The following is a 22,031-nucleotide window of genomic DNA, read 5'->3' as shown; positions in this document are numbered from 1 at the left end:
AGTGGTCTACATACCTGCAACAGTTTCACTTGAATATCAAGTATAAAAAGGGCAGCACCAATAATGTTGCAGATTGCCTCAGTCGACCACCGATCATGGCGCTGACCACCGTGCTCAACTCTTGTGGGCACGAGACTTCTGATTGGCCACTTCTCTACAAAAGCGACCCAGAATTCGGCCACACATACCAGACACTCTTAGAGGGTCGGCATGTTGCAGATTTTCACCTCCAGGATGCCCTATTATGCCACCTCAGTCACCTTTGTGTTCCTTCAAGCGAGCGTGCCAAGATGATTTGGGAAGCACACTACAGTCGGGCTGCTGGGCATTTCGGGGTCGAGAAAACAGTGGCAGTACTGCAAAATTATTTTTATTGGCCGAATCTTCGACAGGATGTTGGGAAGTACATCCGATCATGTACTGCCTGTGCCATTGCCAAACCGACCATTAAGAAGCAAGGCCTCTACACCCCGTTGCCTACCCCTAGTCGACCTTGGGAATCCATCTCCATGGATTACATGTCAGGCCTTCCTTCCACTAAGCATGGGAATGACTGTGTTTTTGTGGTCGTCGACAGGTTCTCGAAGATGGCCATTATGGTGGCTTGCAAGAAGAATATCACAGCAGAAGCCACTGCTAAACTCTTCTTTGAACAAGTGTGGGTGCACTTTGGGATCCCACAGTCTATCATCTCAGATCGGGACAGTCGGTTTCTCAGCACATTTTGGTCCAGTCTCTGGTCAATGCTGGACACCAAACTCACGAAGTCCACAGCCTTCCATCCTCAAACTGATGGCCAGACAGAGGTTGTCAATAGGATGATTGTGCACATTCTGCGCATGTATAACTCAAAGCATCCATGCACATGGGACGAGAGCCTCCCCTATGTTCAGCACAGCTACAATCGAGCTCTTCACAGCTCCACTGGCCATAGCCCTTTTCAGGTGGGTTTGGGATTCCAGCCACTATGCCCCATTGATGTGGCCATGCCACTTGCAGCTACTCACATGAATTCAGCTCATGTCCAGTCCGAAACAGATAAGGCCACCAGCTTCATTGAGCGCATCCAACATATTCGCCAGCAGGTCCATGACATTCTTGAGAAATCAAATGCCAAGTACAAGCAGCGACATGATCAACATCGGGTGCCACACAAGTTTCAGGTGGGCGACAAAGTTTGGTTGCATTTGCAAAAGGAACGCCTTACTGGAGCCTATCGGAAATTGAGACCACTCCGATATGGTCCTTACACCATTACTAAGGCTATGGGAGACAATGCATTTGAGCTCAGCATTCCCCCATTCCTTGGTCTGCACCCAGTGTTCAATGTGGACCACCTTCGGCCATACTTTCCACCATTGCTAGACACATCCGACATTGCAGAACAACTCAAACCCACAGAATTAAATCCAGATTGCATGGAACAAGCTGCAACTGATCGAATCATGGACACACAGATCAAGAACACTCGCCAACAGAATATCCAACTGTATCGAGTTGTCAAAGCAGGCCAACTCCTTCAGCAGGGCAAGTGGCTCACCAGGGAACAAGTTCAGCAGAAGTTTCCTCATCTCATGGAGGAGCTCAACGCAATGGAGACCATTGCTTCCTAAAGGGGGAGGAATGATCCAGGTGGATATTGGTGGCCACCTGCCAAGTCCACCTAGACCCCCACCATTGTCTTTCTCAGCATTTTCAGTTTCCTTAATTGTAGCACAACTTACTATTTTTAGCAGTTTTTCGGGTCCTGAACTTCCGGAGCCGTTTTGAGGCCCTAAACGACGTTTTTTGGGGAATCCAGGGGCAACATGGGTCCATGGAATGATAGTGCTCGGAGAGATCTTTCTAATGAGCTATTGTACGCGTCAAACGGAGATTATATGCCAAAGTTACGACCCCGGGAAATTGATGTACCAATTTACCCCAAACGGGGCCCACAGTTTGGCGTTTCATCTCCTAGGGTTAGGTTTTGGAATGTTAAGGGTTTTTCCATTGTTTCTCAACAATAAATAGGCCTTCGAGCCTCATTGTAACACAGTTCAGAGGCATGTAGCCATCACATCTCTTCTCAGAGATAAGCTACCATCGCCCTAGCTGGTTTATTTCCATTTCTGGTTGTAAGCATATTTCAGTATTTTCCATTAATGAAATGAAGTATTATTTCCGCTGCATCTTTGTGTATATGGTTATCTCTGTAATTTGTTGCGTTCCTGTTTAAATCCGGATCAAGTCTATTTGTAATTGACTACATTCTTATTATTCACATTTTCCATCATTCAACACTATTACAATGTCACTTTTCATTCAAAATTTTCATTTCATCACATTTCATCATTCAATTTATTAATAGGCTCTATCATCTCAACAAACTGAGGTAACTGAACAAATTTAAAATTAAAATGACCAGATTAATCTTAGACATATTTAATATATTTAAAATTGTGAAACACACATGGAAATAACCAAAGGTAAGATAGAATGTGAGTTACATTTTATTAACAAGATTTACATATAAATACATTTTCTTATGACCTTTGGTTTCCACATTCCAAGTAGTCTCTTGGACTCTAGTAATTGTTCAACTTCCACACCATGACCCTTAGTATATTAGGTGTCCAACATTCCCCCCTTAATCCAAAGGGGTATTTCTTAGTCCAAGAAGATATCTATAATACAATAGTTGCAACCAATGGATGAATGTGCTCTCTAAAAAAAGGTATAAGGTGGGAGAAATCGAGGTCTCAACTGACAGTGGTTTAAGGATGACCACCAACACTTGAATGCTTAGTGTAGTTTCCGAAACTCTTCCAAATTTGGAAAGAAGCTGAAATATTATGCTAGAGGAAGTGCCCCTAATTCTTTGAAGAGGGAGACCTCCAACATGGAAAAAGGGAGGTCTAAATCCTGTGATGGTTTAAGGAAGGCCACAAACCAAAGGAATGCTTAGTGCGATTCTTGAAACTCTTCCAAATCTAGAAAGAAGATGAAGTCTTTTGCTAGAGGAAGTGTCCCTAATGCTTTGGAGGGGGAGACCTTCAACCTGGAAAATCGAGGTATGCAACCTGTAGTGGTTTAAGGAAAGCCACCAAACATAGGTATGTTTAGGGGCTTTTGTGTCTCTGGATACAACTTTGAATCTCTGTATGGTTGTCTCTAGTTGTAGGCTCAAGCAGTAGGTTCAAGTTGTGGCTTAGGCTCGCTTGATTTATTTTTGACACTTGTAGATGACCATAAATTCCACCCCCTATCAGATATAAGGTTAGATGATGGAGACAACTCAACTGAAAGATTTTTTAATACTCTAGAATAAATTCTAACATATGAATGAAATATCTTCTTAGATGTTGAAGCCCATTGCCAAGAAGTGATCCTTCCAAGATGAATTTCTATTCTTGTAGGAAGCTTGTTTCTGAAGCATATGTTTGAATGATTATTATGCTGACCACAATGCTCACACGAATGAAGATTAAAACAATGATCTTTCATATGGACAACTATGTCACAATGTTGGCATTTGACATTCTGTTGTGGTTGTTGTCAAGAAGAGCAGGAACAGGTGAAAATGAGTTGTCATGAAGAAATTCAGCACTTTGAAATTTGATGGACTTGGAATAGTCGGGAATATGAAAGGACACATCCTTGTCATATCCAAGACATGTTCTTTGCTTATTGCTGACAAGATCTTCCCAAGGTCTGATGATGTGTTTGGGAAGTGCAGCCTAAATTTCTGCATCATTATGCAAGTCTACTCCTAAAATCAGCACCTGATGGGAATCAACCTCAACTTTACTAACTTGATTACTTACTGGCTACTGATGGGTGACTGTTTCAACCTCAAATAGAAGATTGTTCTGAACAAAACTAGGTTTAGAATGATGCCTCTTCTACTTTAATTCATCTTGTTGTAGATATGATTCGAGCTGCAAAAACTTTATCTTTTTATGTGCATTTTGCAGAAAAATTCTAATGTCAGAAAGGGTGTCCTTGCTGATATTTATCATCTCATTTACAGTGGAATGTATTAGGGTATTCAACAGTTCTAATACATCATCAAGTTTGACCATTTTCAATCTCAAGAATCAAACTCAACAAATAAAAGTGTCAGCTTCAAGTTCTCAAGTAAATTTGAAATAGATCTCTTCCTTTCAAGGTGAAGTAGAATGTGACATAAAAGATCCTCATCGAAAAAAACTAAGGAACATAAGAACCTCAAAAAAGTTTTGCAACCTCTCTTCAAATGAATAAATATCCAACCTCAATGGTCTTCAATGTTCAAATTATTTAAGATATTCAAAATGCCACAAGCTATAACAACAGAGACCTTAATCAAGATCCATCATAGCAAGAGAATTATTTGATAGATCAATAAAATTGACGAGCTCTATTGTAGGCGAAGTTATGACATGTAAAGTTTTTGTTTCTTGTGCACCGGTGAAACCTCTGAAGATTGAAGAACTTTAAGTGGGACTTCAAGTCTGGTGACAAGTCAATCGTCGTGGGTCTATAGTAACTAGCCCTGTGGGAAAGAGAGATCATATACATAAAAGGATGATTTGAGTCTTGAACTCTAGATGTTGAGGAGAGAAAGGAATAATATAGTAGGCATTGTAGCACCTTGAGAAATAAAAAAAAAAAAAACTTTAGAACATGAACATAACAAAATAATGTAAGTTCATTTTATTGCTAGAAAACGTTTCGCCTGAACTTTTGTAAGTGTTTATGCTACTTTGTTGCAATAACCTTATCTGTGGCCTCACACTTTTGTGCTATTAAGGCTCGTCATCTAGCTGCCTTAGTATCAAATTATCAAGTGGTAATTATAGGAATTTCCACAAGATCCGTGAGGACTAGCTATAAGAGAAGGAATGGCTTCTCTGTCAAGGGGTTTCGAAGCAGGGAACTACACCGTGAGACCAATGGACAAATTTCAACTCAACCTATTGCTTTACCACATATATTGGATGAAGGCTCAGCTACCCATATCTCACAATCCCTCGCACAGGTACGAGCACGGGGAGAATTATATTCAACGCTCTAGCAATGCGTTCAATGCTGTATTAAAACTATGATATCATGGAACAAGAATTCCACCAAGAATTCAGTGATTCTATAATGACTCTAAAAAGAGGCCGAGATAAAAATAGATAAATAAACGCCTCGCCCCTCCTAAAAAACCTTACAAATCCCAATGTCAACATCTTTGCTCTCAAGAAATGTCTTTAACATGGAATTTGTCTTAACCTCCTCGATGTTTTTTTCAGTATTGACTATCCGCTGCCATTTTGCTTGTTAGGTTTTGTTGCTGCTATAGGGTCAGTTTACCACAATTACTACTCATCAGACACGTTCTTCATGGAATTGAATTGATATCCCTGCTTACTAGAGTAGCTATTGCAATGACATAGGCAAAATTACACTCAAGTAAGAATTTAGGTAAGGATCTGATGTCTTCAATACATCACTGCCACAACATGGAATTGTATAAGCAATCTCTTATAGAACTGCAACAACGTGGATCTGTTTGCAAGATACCATCTGGTAGGTACATTGATATATATGATGATTATGGTGCTAGCTAGAACACAGGTTTGCAGGACAGACATAAATACGGAATTGGTAGAGAGAATCTTAAGCAGAGTAACAACTCTTACAGGGGAAACTAGTAGAGAAACAACTAACTTCACGAAATTCAATGCAGAGTAATGAACATCAAATCAATTTCAATACAACTTAGCATATAAACCTCAAGCTTCAATCAACGCACAAAGAAACCCAACATGCAAACCAAGATTTAGCGAGGCTAGAGAGCCAAATTTAGGTCCTGCGCACTGACTAGTGCAGATTTGGAAGAGCATGGACAATGCCCAATTCCAACGACAAACACACAAAGGAATGCCACAAGAAAACAATGGCTCAAATTGGAGTATGGCAGGAGAATACCTGCTCTGATACCATGTTAAACACACATGGAAATGACAATAGAACGTGAGTTACATTTTATTAACAAGATTTACCTATAAATACACTTTCTTATGACCCTTGGTTTTCACATTCTCAATAGTTTCTTTGACTCTAGTAACTGTTCAACTTCCACACCATAACCCTTGGTGCATAAGGTTTCCAACAAAAATGGTTAGGATAATTAGATGTTAAACAAATTTTGTGTAATTGTGCATGATTGAAACTAGCGTAGATCCATCTTAACTCGAGATCTATTAGGCACTGAGAGGGATTAAATCTCTCGAGGTGCAAACATTTCCTTAAGTTTTGCACTCAAAAAAGAGGTTTGCACTTCCAGGGATTTGATCCCTCTCAGTGCGCCTAATATATTCGGGGTTAAGATAGATCTAAATTGGTGGTAAAAAAAAGCAAAGACATATAATTCTATAACAAAATCTCTAAATTTAATTAGATTAAGCATGTTGGAAAACTTAATTTCTTACATTTTTTTATTATTTATAAGATTTTCAAAAAACAATTATCAATAAAATTATTAAAAATCATATAAATAATACATAATATTTTACACCATTATAATTGTCTAACTTAAATGTGTATTTGTATACAAATAGATTCAATATATCAAGGAAAAATGATTCAAATAAAAAAGGAAAATAAAGTAACGTGAACTGTGTGAAAATTGAGAGATCTAAGGTTCAAAACCTCGGTTGTGACCTGGTTTATGTAGAGATCTAAGGTTCAAATCCCCGGTTATGACCTGGTTTATGTAGAGGAGGAAAGGTCGTAGACCCCACATGTAAGGACCCGTAGTCCTTGAACGCATTTCGGCTTGAGGTGCGAGCTCGACTTAGGCGCGCGAAGGTGTTATGGCGTAATACAACTACGTGGAAGGTTGGGCGAGTTGTTTATATATGCGTGGGAGTGTGGAGGAGCACCCACGGACCGACCAACAAACGTAGCAAGGCCGACCTTGCGTGTGGGCGTTTGATGAAGGCCGACATGAAGTTTTGAAGAGTTTGCAATGAGGTTGAGGGCATGGGCAGGTTGGCTGGGCAGCCAAGACCTCGCCCTGCCACTCGTATAAACTAACAAGCCGCAGAGCTCATTTGGAACACACAATGACTTCGCTCATCAAGAAGAGAAGTGTGCAGATCTAGTAGGTGGACGCACAAGAGGAAAGGTGCAGATTTGGTAATGTGCCCACTCTTGGGCAAGGCCGCACAGAGGTATCACACGACTTGGTTTTGGGTGAAGGGCGTGGGTAGAGGTCGCCCGCCGATTGAGAAAGGCGTGCATGGGTGCGGTGCCTGGTTTGTGCGACGACTTGGCATGGGTTCTTGGGTGGCTCGGGTGAGCGCCTGCCCTTCGTGCAAGTGTGCACGGTGTGACTTTTGGTGAAGTGTTGAGATTGTGAACAGAGATGTGTCTTGGGTAGAGGCGCCCGTGTGTGGCGACTTGGAGGCACGCCCAAGTTGGGCAAACAACACAATCATGCGACAAGGTGAACGAAGGGTTGGTGAGTTGTGCGGCAACCGTGCGAAGGCGCCGACGAGCTAGGCAACCGAGTTTGCCGAAGATTGTAAATTTGGCTAAGTATGAAACTTGGTGTTTCCAAGTATACTTGTAAAGATTTGTAACATTGAAGATTGTATAATATATTATTCGGGCAGACTCATTGTTCAGGGAGTTGCCCCTCCCTTTATACTGTGCAATTGTGTTCTTCATGTATAATTGCTGATGTTAATGAATGTGTATGGGTGTTCATTGGTATAAAGGAACATTAATAATACTTGGTTGCAAAACACAAACTAAGTAGTATAAGTGGTTAGGTGTAGTCCATGAACATAAGTATTGGTGAAAAGAAAGTGTTCGGTGGTGCCGCACCTCGCCAAGCGCGGTTGAAAGACTATCGTTGGCCTGGGGGTGTGATAGTTGGTATCAGAGCTAGTCTAAAGACTTGGAGAAGTCTTGTAGGAAGCTGGGTGAAGCAGGTGTATATACACTTGACATTTGGTAACAGTGAAGCAGGTACTTGCAGGTGAAGAAAGTTGTTTCACATACAAGTGGAACAAGAGCTAGTTCAGGTTGCAGGCATCTTGGTGAAGCTGTTGGATGGTCAAAACTAGATCACAAAGAAGAAGGAAGTTGTTAGCAATGGCAGTTGAATCTCAGGCTGGGTCTAGTCACGGTGTGAAGGATGGTACTATGGCCTTCATGGAAAAAGTGTTGGAGAAGATGGAGGACTTAGAGGCTTACTGGACTAAGAAGATGGACTTGGTCGAGAGAGATCAAGAGGCCAATTCGAAGATGAAGGAAGAGCTCAAGGAACTCCGGACTCAACACGAGTACATTGATCTTATGTGTACACAACTTGAAGTAAGGGTCAAGGAGGTTGAAGAGGCAAGAGACCAAGGTCTTGCAGAGATTTTGGACTTGCGAAAATCTCTTGACGAAACCAGAGATGAGATCGTGGTGTTGAAAAAGGTCGTGAGGCATAACTCAAGTGGAGGGGTGCCTCATGTGAAAGTCAAGGAACCAGAATCTTATGATGGTACAAGGAGTGCAAAGACTCTTGGAACCTTTCTATGGGACATGGAGCAATACTTGGAATGCTTGGGTCTATCCGATGATGAGACGAAGGTGAAGGTAGCTGCTCAGTTCTTGACAAAGGATGCTAAGATGTGGTGGCGAAGGAGGATGGATCAGATTGCCAATGGCAGTGCTAGTGACATTACTTCGTGGGATGAAATGAAGAAAGATTTGTAGACCCATTTCAGTCCTTAGGATGAAACGTGGGAAGCAAGGATGAAGATAAAGTTCATAAAGCAAACAGGGAACCTTCAGACATATCAGCGGGAGTTTGCAAGTGCGATTCTGGAACTTTTTGACATGGCGGAGAGAGACAAGGTGTTCAATTTCATTATTGGGTTGAAGCCTTGGGCATGCAATGAAGTGAAGAGGCAGAGGATTAGAACACTTGAGGAAGCTTTTGCTGTTGTGGATAGGTTGGTGGAGCATTATGATGAGACTTCTGATGATAAGAAGAAGAAGTCCGATAAACCGAAAGAGAAGAAGAAGGATGATGCTTCGAAATCGAATAATAATTTGAAGACGAAGAAAGCCTTGAAGTGTTGGATATGTGCTGGACCACATACGGTGAAGAATTGTCCTTCTAAACTGAAAGTGGCTGCAATTGCACAGTCTAATACGAAGAATGAAGAAGCTTCTGTGGGGATGATGTAGATACTTGGTGCTGCTACTGCTACAGAGGTGGTCTCTCGGAGGGATCCTGAGAGGAACAAGTTGGAGTATGTTCGGATGAAGGTTGGGGGTGCTGATATACTGACTATGGTGGATAGTGGGGCTGCTCACAACTTCATGGGCGAAGATACTGTGAGAAGAATTGGGCTGAAACTTGTACTGGTGAAGGCACAGATGAAGATAGTCAATTTTCCTCCAGATAATATTCTTGGTGTAGCTGAAAAGGTGGACACAACACTAGGTGAGTGGACAGGGAAGGTCGACTTCACTATAGTGCAGATAGATGACTACGAAGCTGTGCTGGGAATGGAATTCTTGAAACAATTCGATGCTATGATTGTTCCACATTTGAAAGCTGTACATTTATGATGGAAGGGAAGATGTACCCATTGTTGTACCAACCATTGGAGTGACAAAGCCTGACTGTAAGTTGGAAGTGATGCAAATGGAGGATGAGAAGAGGATGGAAGACATGAGTAAGCGGTTGTCTATGGTTGAGACAAAGATTACCGAGCAGTCATTGGTCATCAGGACACTTTCAGATAGTATCTTGGATTTGTTAAGAAGGCTAGAAGTGGTTGAGGATGATGATGATGATGATGAGGCATATGTGAGGCTGAATGTTCGAGAGGAGGATCGGGTCACTTATCTACAAAGGATGGAGATAGAAAATCCTGACAGATGGATTGAGATGATTAGTGAGGGTGAGCCTTCAGGCTCTACTCCCTCCACATCTTCTTAGATGACATAGAAGATGGGGCTCATTGTTAGCTGCTCATGGCAGTGAGTCCTTAAAATAGGTTGAGCAGGTATGGCAGATGGTGCAGGGATGGCTTCGCATCAAGCATCATGACATGTTACAGATGGGATGGAGTTTCCATGGACCTGACCATGGGTGAGATTCTTGGTGAGTCCGAGATGTGGCAGAATCCGAGATAGATTGGTGAAGGAATAAGGATTTTCACTCTCATGGCTTGAGCGTGATAGTTGGATTAGCTACCCAACTAGTTCAAACATGGGGTGTGGAAGTGCACGGAGAGATACTGGCATCAGGCAGGCGAGGAGGACAGTTCACAGGATGAGGACGACACATGATGGAGATGGGAGTTCTACATATGTTGCAGGGATGTTTGCAGTATGTGGGGGAGTTGACATCATGGCCCAAGGATGAAACAGATATTGATGATGATCTTGGTGGATGGCTACCAGGATGGTATGTTGTCGAGGACGACAACGACTTCAGGTGGAGGAGGATGTAAGGACTTGCAGTCCTTGAACGTGTTTCGGCTTGAGGTGTGAGCTCGACTTAGGCGCGCGAAGGTGTTATGGCGTAATACAACTGCGTGGAAGGTTGGGCGAGCTGTTTATATATGCATGGGAGCGTGGATGAGCACCCATGGGCCGACCAACAAACGTAGCAAGGCCAATCTTGTGTGTGGGCGTTTGATGAAGGCCGACATGAAGTTTTGAAGAGTTTGCGATGAGGTTGAGGGCGTGGGTAGGTCGGCTGGGCAGCCAAGACCTTGCACTGCCACTCGTATAAACTAACAAGGCGCAGAGCTCATTTGGAACACACAACGACTTCACTCATCAAGAAGAGAAGTGTGCAGATCTAGTAGGTGGACGCACAAGAGGAAAGGCGCAGATTTGGTAATGCGCCCACTCTTGGGCAAGGCCGCACAGAGGTAGCACACGACTTGGTTTTGGGTGAAGGGCGCGGGTAGAGGTCGCCTACCAGTTGAGAAAGGCGTGCACGGGTGTGGTGCCCGATTTGTGCGATGACTTGGCACGGGTTCTTAGGTGGCTCCGGTGAGCGCCCGCCCATCGTGCAAGTGTGCACGGTGTGACTTTTGGTGAAGTGTTGAGATTTTGAATAGAGGTGTGTCTTGGGTAGAGGCGCCCGTGTGTGGCGACTTGGAGGCGCGCCTAAGTTGGGCAAACAACACAATCGTGCGACGAGGTGAATGAATGGTTGGTGAGTCGTGCGGCGACCATGCGGAGGCGCCGATGAGCTAGGCAACCGAGTTTGTCGAAGATTGTAAATTTGGCTAAGTATGAAACTTGGTGTTTCCAAGTATACTTGTAAAGCTTTGTAACATTGAAGATTGTATAATATGTTATTCGGGCAGACTCATTGTTCAGGGAGTTGCCCCTCCCTTTATACTGTGCAACTGTGTTCTTCATGTATAATTGCAGATGTTAATGAATGTGTATGGGTGTTCATTGGTATAAAGGAACATTAATAATACTTGGTTGCGAAACACAAACTAAGTAGGATAAGTGGTTAGGCGTAGTCCACGAACATAAGTATTGGTGAAAAGAAAGTGTTCGGTGGTGCCGCACCTCGCCAAGCGCGATTGAAAGACTACCGTCGGCCTGGGGGCGTGACACCACAGGTCGGTCTCCTAGGTTTGTTGTGGGTTCTTTTGGGATATAATATAAAAGGAAAATAAAACCATGAAAAATTTAGACTACAGTTCGGAAAATAAAACCACGAAAAATTTAGACTACAATTCGGAAAATAAAACCACAAAAAATTTAGACTATGAAAATTGTTGTGGGTTCCTTTGGGATATAATAAAAAAGGAAAATAAAACCACGAAAAATTTAGACTACAGTTCAGAAAATAAAACCACGAAAAATTTAGACTACAATTTGGAAAATAAAACCACGAAAAATTTAGACTACAATTCGGAAAATAAAACGACGAAAAAATTAGACTATAGTTCGGAAAATAAAACCACGAAAAATTTAGACTATGGTTCCAACAACTGACAATTTGATTTTCACTAAAATGAAACCACAAAATATACCAGATAGATGAAAAATTTAGACTACAATTCGGGAAATAAACCACGAAAAATTTAGACTATGGTTCCAACAACTGACAATTTGATTTTCACTAAAATGAAATTACAAAATATACCAGATAGACCGAAAAATTTAGACTACAATTCGGAAAATAAAACCACGAAATACACAACTGACAATTTGATTTTCACTAAAATGAAACTACAAAATATACCAGATAGACGGTAATGCTGGGTTTGTTGTGGGTTCTTTTGGGATTAAAAAAAAAAAAAAACCATGAAAAATTTAGACTACAGTTCTAAAATGAAACCACAAAATATCGAGATAGACAGTAACCGTTGGGTTTGTTGTGGGTTCCTTTGGGATATAAAAAAAGAAAATAAAACCATGAAAAATTTAGACTACAGTTCCGAAAATAAAACCACTAAAAAATTAAACTACGTTTCCAACAACTGACCATTTGATTTTCATTGAAATGAAACCACAAAATATATTACATAAACGAAAAATACTATGTTGTAGTTTATTTGTGTTATTTTTTGGAAGGTTTTCTGGTATATTATCTAATCTATTTGGGTTGAAAATTCTCCACAATTTAAATATCATATAGGTTTTTCAAACTACTAATTTATATATAGAGTTAAAAAAAAAATATTTTAAAAAACCAAAAAATAAGATTTGATGAAAAAAAATACCCACATAACCAAAATATATATCTAAAACGTCCAAATAAAACCTAACATGTTTAAATAACGCCTTAATATTAGTGTTCGTGACGGAGTTGGAAAGTTTAAGGTGTCCAACGTTCGCGTTCATTTTCTTGCTTTTGGAGTAAGATTTACATGACGGTGGCGTGAAGCTTCTAGTCAAACTCTACCACGTGACCGTGGCCTGTTCACAGGATCCGTTCCTTTCCATTTTCACGTGTTGTACACTTATCAACTCCACCCGTGTCTTCGCCAATTTCAAAGCTGACGGCTGTCCATATTTTTTTCGCGTAGTGTAATTAGACCGAGAGTTGTCTGGAAAAGTTATGAAAATTCTGATTATATTTAAGCGAAAATTAGACAAGGATTTTTGTAAATCTAAATTATAGTTGTTAAAATTTAAAATTTTAAGTGTCTTAAATATTTTTGATGGTGCTGAATCCATTTCCATCATCAAAAATATGATTCAAAAATTATTTCTACAAAATTTTTTGAATTTTTTTTACATAGATTCCGATCATTTTTTTGACCGTCGACGAGGCAATTTCTCCAGCTCTTTAGACGACTCCTATTTTTCCCGCTGGACTTCAGTCTAGTTGCCAATCCTGTGGTGTGCAGAGGCCCCACCTGGTCGGAGAAAAAATCGTGGCCAGATTTAACAAGAACCTGCACGGGAGTTAGACCGGTATCCGAAGCTGTGGTGAGTAGTGAATTCCTGGAAGGGATAAATCATAGAGGTCAGCAGGGCAAAGGAAGGAAGCAAGCCTCCTGTGAAGGAGGCACGGGAATAGAGAGTGAGTGAACCTCTCTCGCTTTATAAATACATAAATGAAGCCATCCACACACGACGAGATGGGCACAGAAGATCGTCGGTGTATCTACCTCCTGCCACGCCTAAATGCTTTTACTTTTAAAGTTTTTTTTAGATTTGTTTTGTCGTTTTGCAGCTCTCCGGTGTGATCACCGGAAGTAAGCCAGAGAGGCCAAATAAGGAGTGGTGGTGTATTTAAGGGATATTAAGCCAACAAGAAATCGGCAATATCTGTGGCATTTTGGTAGAAGCGTGGGTCCTTATTTTGTCAAGTTGGTAAAGTCAGTTCATCTTGGGTGGCAAGAAAATCATGGAGGGTACTGTTGTGATCAGAGCTGCCACCGCGGTGAACGGCACGTTGCAGAGCTGTGTAAAATTAATGAAGACGACGTCCAATGGAGCATGGCAGGGTGATAACCCCCTGGATTTTGCGTTCCCGCTGCTTATAGTGCAGATCTGTATTGTGCTGCTCCTCACCAGAACACTGGCTTTTCTTCTCAGGCCGTTGAGACAGCCTCGCGTCATAGCCGAAATTATTGTAAGCCCCACGCAATTCTTTTTTTTTTTTCAGTTTCCTTCGCTATTTTTACGTTTAATTCTGTTATTATAACTGTTCTAGCGAATGAAATTTGCCTAACTACCATCCGTTGATTGTCACTGTGTGTTAAGCTTTCTTTGTTGGTTCAATTAACCAGGTTTTATCGGTGTCTAGCTCTTTTCGAGAGTTGAATTTAATTGGATTGCAGATTTTATAATATTATAGAATAGAAAAAGGTGAAATCAATGATTTAATTCAGGTTTTTTTTTTCTATTTATGAAATTTTGAAAGATTTTTAAATCATAAAACTAAATCAAACATATATTTCATCATTAAGTCTCTGGAATTATGGTGTTTGGAATCAATTTGTGAATAGTCTTATTCGTGTTCAAATCTCTGGAGGCGTCACCCATGACACCCTTAGTATGAGAAGATGCAAGCAATATGAAAGCAAATTCCGCCCATCTTCTTCCTCTGCAACTTCAAATTTTTATTTTAAAAAACCCTCCTTAAAACCGCAACAAAGCACGATATTTTGGTCCGTCGCACCCGCCTGCCTCTGCCGTCTTTACATGTAGTTGTATCAAGGGAATTTTCTAGAGTTTGATAACAGGGCTCACTTCTGTTGTTTCAGGGTTTGTGGGAGTCTCTTTACATGAGGACCCACTACCTCTTTCCTTTATTTGTTGTCATGTTTAGTTAGGTAGTTTGTCCATGTGAGTTTAGCTTTGATTAAGCTTCCAGAGTTTGATAATAGGTTTGTTTTTTTGTTTTTTCTCATTCATTTATTATTTAAATAAAATTATTTTTTTGTTAAATTGATGGTGAATATTTATTTTGTTAAAGTATTTTATATAAAAAAATCTAGTTTATTAAAAAAAAAAATTTTATCTAATCATTTATTTTATAATTTTTTTGTCTCTAAAGATCTACCCTAGCCTTGTATTGTTCAAATACTCTTATTTATTTATTTATAATTAACCAATTATTTATTTATAGTTAACCAATTATTTTACAGGCTGTTTTTTTGTGAAAACCCAGGTCTGTATTATCTTCAATATTAAATTATAGGAATAATTTTTTGGTAAAAGTTATTTGCAAAAGAATTGTCAGGATAGTCAAAAGTGGTCAGAATCCGGGTAACAAAAATTTCAACAAATCTTGCAGTAGCAGTGTTTAAATCATGTTTTGATGGTGGAAATAGATTCAGCACCATCAAAAATCTCTGAAGCACCTAAAACTTTAAAGTTTGACATCTATAAACTTGATTTACAAAAATCCCTCCCTAAATTTACCAAAATTTCTATAATTTTCAATGCAAAAAACAATCTAGTTAAACTATAATCCTCAATTTGAAATTAGGTCCAGCCTAGTCGTAAACTATATTTGAAATTAGGTCCAGCCTACTCGTATTTCCACTGTTAAACTTTTTCGAAGAATCTTTTGTTTAACAAGGTGTCATGATTTCCAGGTTAGGTTGGGTTTCGACCATGGCTACAAAGCAGAATTAAGCTATCCGAAAATATTGTTATAAAGAATTTCTAAAGTATACCCATAGTAAAACAATGTTTTTTTTTAATATTAACCAATTATCTTATACACTTTTTCTGCGAAGACTCAGTATTGTACCATTTCCAATGTTAAATTGTTTGCGGTGAGTAGCTGGTTTTATGATTTCAGAGTGGTGGTTAGTTTATCCGATTGAATTTTATACATGTTGTTAAAAGTCAAACACCCTTCTAACCATGAATTAACACTTACTGTAAAAAAAATTGTCATTATATTAAATTCATCATAAAAATAATTTCCAAAATAATTAAGTGTTTACCAAACTCATGATATCATCTTGAATCACCAATTAATCTAATATTTTCAAAGAGGCGATTCGTTCACGAGAGATTCCCTCCAAAATGAAGTACTGAATCAATATCTTTCAGAAAAATGATTCCCATTTTCTATATCTAACGATATTTGTATTTTAATAAAAATAAAATTGTATTTCCCCTAAAAAATTATAGTGTTTTCTCCCAAAATTTTAGGTTTTTTTAATAATATGGCCAACCCAGGTCGTAGAATAATGGTCTGATCTTTAGGGTAAAATATTTTTTTTTTTCTCTGTAAAAACTATCTAAGTAATATATTATATGTACAAAAAGATTACAAACTGCATGACATGCCTTCCAGAGCCTGAAGAGTAGCCCTGGGACTCCTGACTGTAAACCTTATAGCTCCCTCGCAGGGGCAGGTCTCCAAAACCAAACTGAATTATCCATGAAAACAAAAAACCCATACAGGGGCAGCAACGAACCAAACTCTCAAGACAATAAACTAGACACATGATTGCCCACGCAGGGGCTAGCAGCAAGATAGTCTGACCTTTATATCTGACAAATGTAAGCGTGACTGTGTTACTGATGTCAGCTATCCAATTCGACTTCCCAATGATGAGGCAAGACCATAGACATGACCAAAGACTCAGAATTAACCAGGACCAAGAAGTAAGAAGCGAATGCAAAAGACTGAGACAGAGGAAGCAAAAGCCAGAGGACCAAAAGACAAAATCAAGGCGTTACCCGCCACAGCTTCAATCTTGGGGACGATCTGAAGATGGCTGGATGGACGCGAAGTATGCATCTGCCGCCTCAGCCAGGCTCGGATCTTCCACGACATAAGCCCACCGTCACCTTCCGCGCGCCCTTCCCACATTTTCCGCCATGTATCTTCTTCCACACTTGGAGGAGGTGGCCCCATCGGAGGAAGCGGTCTTGCAGACTTGATTCCCCCTTGCTTCCAACAACAGACGCTGGAAGCACCTCAGCAGCGTTCTTTTCCACAGACGAGTGTTCTTTTCCAAGACTGATCTCTCTGCCCGAGTCTTCCAGTTGTTTTTCCTGCGGGTCCTGGAGATGTTCTTCATCTGGAATTTTTGTAAACATGATGGAGATGTGGGCGTTAACGCCTGCATTATCCTCGGTGCTTGGCAAGGTGAAAACCACGGAACCGAAAGCCGGGAGCTCCGTTTTCCTTTCACAGGAACCCCCAACCTCCACATATTGTCGAATGGGAAGCGGGGTTGCTGATTTTTAGGGTAAAATATTACTTTGGGCAAGCATGGATCATTGGAAGGTCAGCCAAACAACTACAAAATAAATAATTCACCTTTTTATTTACTTGGTTATTAGGATTTTGATTGAAATAAATATAATCATTATTTTTAACTATTTATATTAGTTAGTTGGTTTGTGTAAGATTTAAGTTATTAGGATTTTGATTGAAATAAATATAATCATTATTTTTAACTATTTATATTAGTTAGTTGGTTTGTGTAAGATTTAAGTTTTTAATTTTTATAAGAAGAATTGAAAATAAAAAGTATTTTGAAAATTTAAACTATTAAAAAAATTACTTTAATTTAATATTTAAAAATTAAATAAAATTTAACACAATTTTAATAGAAAGTCTTAAATAGTAATTGGTATCTTTTGTTTAATTTAAATATAATTAAATTAAACATGTAAAATTGCAATTTCATAAATATATGATTGATTTTTGAGTATTGATGACATAAATGTATAATATAATAATTTTCTAATTCTACAAAATATATTAGATAGTTAATAATGATTAATATAAATTTAAGCTATAATTTTTTTTTTTAATTTAAATTACAAAATTTAATTTTTTTCATAAATATAAATTTAAAATAAAAAGTATTATTCATCATATATATTAACATTGATTCCAGAACTTGACTTGAATTATAAGGTAATGATATTAACATTAATATTATATTTCTAGTCTGCCTTTTCATATTTTACAGTATTATATTTCTATGCTCCATTTTTATATGTTATAAGCTTTAAGAATGGTTGGTTTTGGGTATAATGCCATGTAACAAGTGTTACATGGGAAATCATGCCACAGGGAATATACTTTCCTTCTCTAAGGAAGTCATAGGAAATCATGTGAAGGTTTAAATTTATGATTTGCTCCCGAGTAAGGAAAGTTAGATTTCAAACTTAACGGCTCCTCAAGTAAAATCGCTCATACCTGTGCACATAATAAGTTAGAACGCTATAGAATTCTAATTATTCCCGAAATCCGTTTATTATTATTGCTACACTTCAGAATATATATTTGGATGTGTTATAAGTTTTCGGTGTTGGCTGCTGTGATATCTAGGGTGGAATTCTTCTCGGGCCTTCTCTTCTAGGGCGCAGTGGAGCTTACATGCACAGAATTTTCCCAGAACGTAGTAGCACTGTACTCGAAACTGTTGCAAATATTGGTTTGCTGTTCTTTCTGTTTTTGGTTGGGCTGGAACTGGATTTCCACGCGATTAAACGTATTGGGAGGAAGGCCTTGGCAATTGCAGTAGCTGGAATTAGCTTACCATTTTTGGCTGGGATCGGGGTTGCTTATGTTCTCAAGGCAACAATTTCTAAGGGTGTCGGATATGGGCAGTTCCTTGTCTTCATGGGTGTATCGTTGTCCATCACTGCATTCCCGGTGCTTGCTAGGATACTTGCAGAGGTCAAGCTTCTAACAACGGATGTGGGGCAAATGGCCATGGCCGCAGCTGCTGTGAATGACGTGGTTGCTTGGATTCTTCTGGCCCTTGCCGTCGCTCTTTCAGGTACAGACAAGAGCCCTGTTATATCAGTCTATGTTCTGCTATGTGGATTGGCATTTGTGATTTTCATGATGGTGGTAGTGAAGCCCATAATGGCATGGATTGGCCACCGGTCACCTGACAATGAACCGGTGAACGAGACATTCGTTTGCATTACTCTGGCAGGAGTACTAGCATCTGGCTTTGTAACAGATGCAATTGGGATTCACTCAATCTTTGGAGCTTTTGTGTTTGGTTTGACGATCCCTAAAGATGGTCCATTGGCAAGGATGCTTATTGAAAAGATTGAAGACTTCGTGTCGGGTTTGCTACTGCCATTGTATTTTGCCTCCAGTGGTTTGAAGACTAATGTTGCATCCATTCATGGGAGCACGTCTTGGGGTCTGCTTGGTTTGGTCACGGTGACTGCTTGCGCTGGGAAGATTCTAGGTACATTTTTTGTTGCAATTGCCCACAAAGTTCCTTGTCGCGAAGCAATAACTCTGGGATTCTTGATGAACACCAAAGGATTAGTGGAGTTGATTGTCCTCAACATTGGAAAGGATAGGAAGGTAAAACCCAAATTGCATAAAAATATTAAATTCATCTTTCATTGAATGAATAAAATTGGATAGCCCATGGTGCTCGATCTGGATATTTACATTCTTTTTTCTTTTTTCAGGTTCTGAATGACGAAGTTTTTGCGATCTTGGTGCTGATGGCTCTGTTCACAACATTCATTACAACCCCTTTGGTAATGGCCATTTACAAGCCAGCAAGGAAGGCGACTCCATACAAGCACAGAAAGATACAGAGAGATACGCCAGAGGACGAGCTCAGAATCCTGGCCTGTCTACACGGTACGAGGAACATACCAGCGATTATAAACCTGATAGAGGCGTCCAGGGGGATTCGAAAGCCTGCTCTACGCCTCTACATCATGCACCTGGTGGAGCTGTCGGAGAGATCTTCTGCGATCATGATGGTTCAAAAGGCCAGGAGAAACGGCCTCCCCTTCTGGAACCGCAACCGTTCCCAGCAAGACCAGATAGTGGTTGCTTTCGAGGCATATGAGCAGCTGAGCAAGGTAACGGTGAGGCCCATGATCGCCATCTCTGCTTTCCATGACATGCACGAGGATATCTGTAGCATTGCGGACCGGAAGCGGATTGCCATGATCGTACTCCCCTTCCATAAATACCAGCGTGTCGACGGCGTCCTGGAGTCTGTGAGCCATGGATTCGGGACTGTGAACCAGAGGGTGTTAAAGCACGCGCCCTGCTCGGTTGGCATCCTAGTGGACAGGGGCCAACTTGGGGGTCAGTCACAGCTGTCGCCTTCCAACGTTCACCATCACGTCGCTGTCCTTTTCTTTGGAGGTCCGGATGACCGGGAGGCTTTGGTTTTCGGAAGAAGAATGGCGGAGCATCCTGGCATTAGGCTGACGGTAATAAGGTTCTTGCCAGGCACCGGCTTCGACGATACCGCCATCAACCTAACTCCACTGCCTGCCCACGACCACGAGGCGCATCCTAAAGTGTACAAGTTTTCTACTGCAGAAATGGACAGAGAGCAGGAGAAGAGTCTGGACGAGGAAGCTTTGGCTCGTGATAACATAAACGGCAAGAGCACGCCCTCGCGGACCGGCGATGGGGATAGCGTGGGCGAGTCGATTATGTATGAAGAGCGGGAGATGGGTGGTGGTAATACGGTGGAGTCGGTGTTGGCAATTGGGAAGAGTAACAAATACCACCTGTTTTTGGTGGGGAGGGGCCGTTTCCCGTCACCCCTGGTTGCAGACTTGGCAGATAGGACCGCAGAGTGTCCGGAATTGGGACCAATCGGGGATCTTCTCGCGTCCTCCACCGTTGCAATCAGCGCATCGGTATTGGTAATTCAACAACACGACACCAATCTGACGCATGAAGTGGCCCACTCAAAGAAAGTGGAGTCCACCACCTTAAACATCTCATCCGCCGAGTCAGGTGACCTAAGTAGCCACCCCATATCACCTTGAAGAGCAAGCTGACATGAAGTCCATGTTCAACAAGTTGGGCTGCGAGGGAGCAAGTCCCTGCTCGGGAGAATAAGTAGCATAGGCAAGTGCATGGTTTACACTTGACTTTTAGTTTGAATTTGTCTGAATATTGCTTAATAGATAATGTATTAAAGTAGTTTTGTATCAAAACACAAACATAAATTTAATCTTCTTATTATTATTTTTTCCTTATTACTTTTAAGAAAATAGAATATAGAAAATAGAATATATTTTGTTATTTTATTTTATTAAATACTAGAGCAAAGCTATTTTCCTCACTTTAACTTTATCCAAGCTGCAAATATGTGAGGTTCAAGGTGAGTATAGCTAATTTCCTCACTTTTTACTCTAAGTAGTTTTGTATAAAAACACAAACATAAATTTAATCTTCTTATTATTTTTTCCTTATTACTTTTAAGAAAATAAAATATATTTTGTTATTTTATTTTATTAAATACTATAGCATAGCTATTTTCCTCCCTTTTACTTTATCCAAGGTGCAAATATGTGGGGTTCAAGATGAGTATGGCTAATTTCCTCACTTTTTACTCTATCGAAGGTGCAAATATGTGGGGTTAAAGATGAGTATAATTTTTTTCTCTGGGTCATTTAGGGGAGGTGAGGGAGTAATGGAGTACATTATCCTCCTCAGGTGTTTATGTTTTATCTAACTTTCACATTATTAAAGGTGATGTGTGATGTGCGGGAGAAATGATTGGTTTATAATGCTGGTTAAAACAAAAATAGCTTGCGTATATGAATTATGTGGATATAATTTTTAGTTTATTTAGTTGAAATGATGTGTGGATATAAAATCATTTCAAAAAAAAGTTTGATTAAAAATTTATATATTTGAAATTGAAATTATGTTTTTATTTTAAAGTTGAAAAATTATTGAAAATTTATATATTTAAAATTTTAATTATATTTCTCTTTAAAAAATAATTTAATAATTTTAAATAAAAACAAATATATATTGAAATTTATAAAAAATATATATTAAAATATAAATAAAAAAATCATTATATATATAGATATATTACAAATAATTTATTCATATTATAATTAAAATATAATTAATAATATCATTTTTATTTCATAATAAATTTTTCAAATTTTAACATAAAATGTATGATTTTACTATCTATTTTCTTACTATTCGTTAAAAGTTTCCTCATTAAATTATTTATTTAAAATTTATATAAATTAAAAAAAAAAATCATTTATTATTAAAATAAATTATTTATTTAAAATTTATATAAATTAAAAAAATAATTCATTTATTATTAAAA

The 22,031-nt window shown here is 39.4% G+C and overlaps 1 protein-coding gene across 1 annotated transcript; it reads left to right on the top strand.

The window, feature by feature from the left end:
- Positions 1-13,578: 13,578 nt before the first annotated feature.
- On the top strand, positions 13,579-20,931 carry LOC149187064 (cation/H(+) antiporter 19-like). The gene is made up of 3 exons (XM_089411276.1): positions 13,579-14,089; positions 18,272-19,273; positions 19,384-20,931. Exons 1-3 carry the CDS (start codon positions 13,862-13,864, stop codon positions 20,716-20,718), a joined length of 2,565 nt encoding a protein of 854 aa, XP_089267402.1. The 5' UTR covers positions 13,579-13,861; the 3' UTR covers positions 20,719-20,931.
- The last annotated feature ends 1,100 nt before the right edge of the window (positions 20,932-22,031 follow it).

Source organism: Pinus tabuliformis, chromosome 3_1 (assembly GCF_031772625.1).
Source record: "Pinus tabuliformis cultivar Carrire ecotype Pingquan chromosome 3_1, CPIR1, whole genome shotgun sequence".
NCBI lineage: Eukaryota > Viridiplantae > Streptophyta > Pinopsida > Pinales > Pinaceae > Pinus > Pinus tabuliformis.
This window is presented reverse-complemented; position numbering and strand designations above follow the sequence as displayed.

Bases quoted from the DNA above. Each gene is read 5' to 3' on its own strand.
- LOC149187064 (XM_089411276.1), top strand. From the start codon at position 13,862: ATGGAGGGTACTGTTGTGATCAGAGCTGCCACCGCGGTGAACGGCACG. The intron at 14,090-18,271 runs GTAAGCCCCACG...TGTGATATCTAG, and splicing joins GCGTCATAGCCGAAATTATT to GGTGGAATTCTTCTCGGGCC. The intron at 19,274-19,383 runs GTAAAACCCAAA...TTCTTTTTTCAG, and splicing joins ACATTGGAAAGGATAGGAAG to GTTCTGAATGACGAAGTTTT.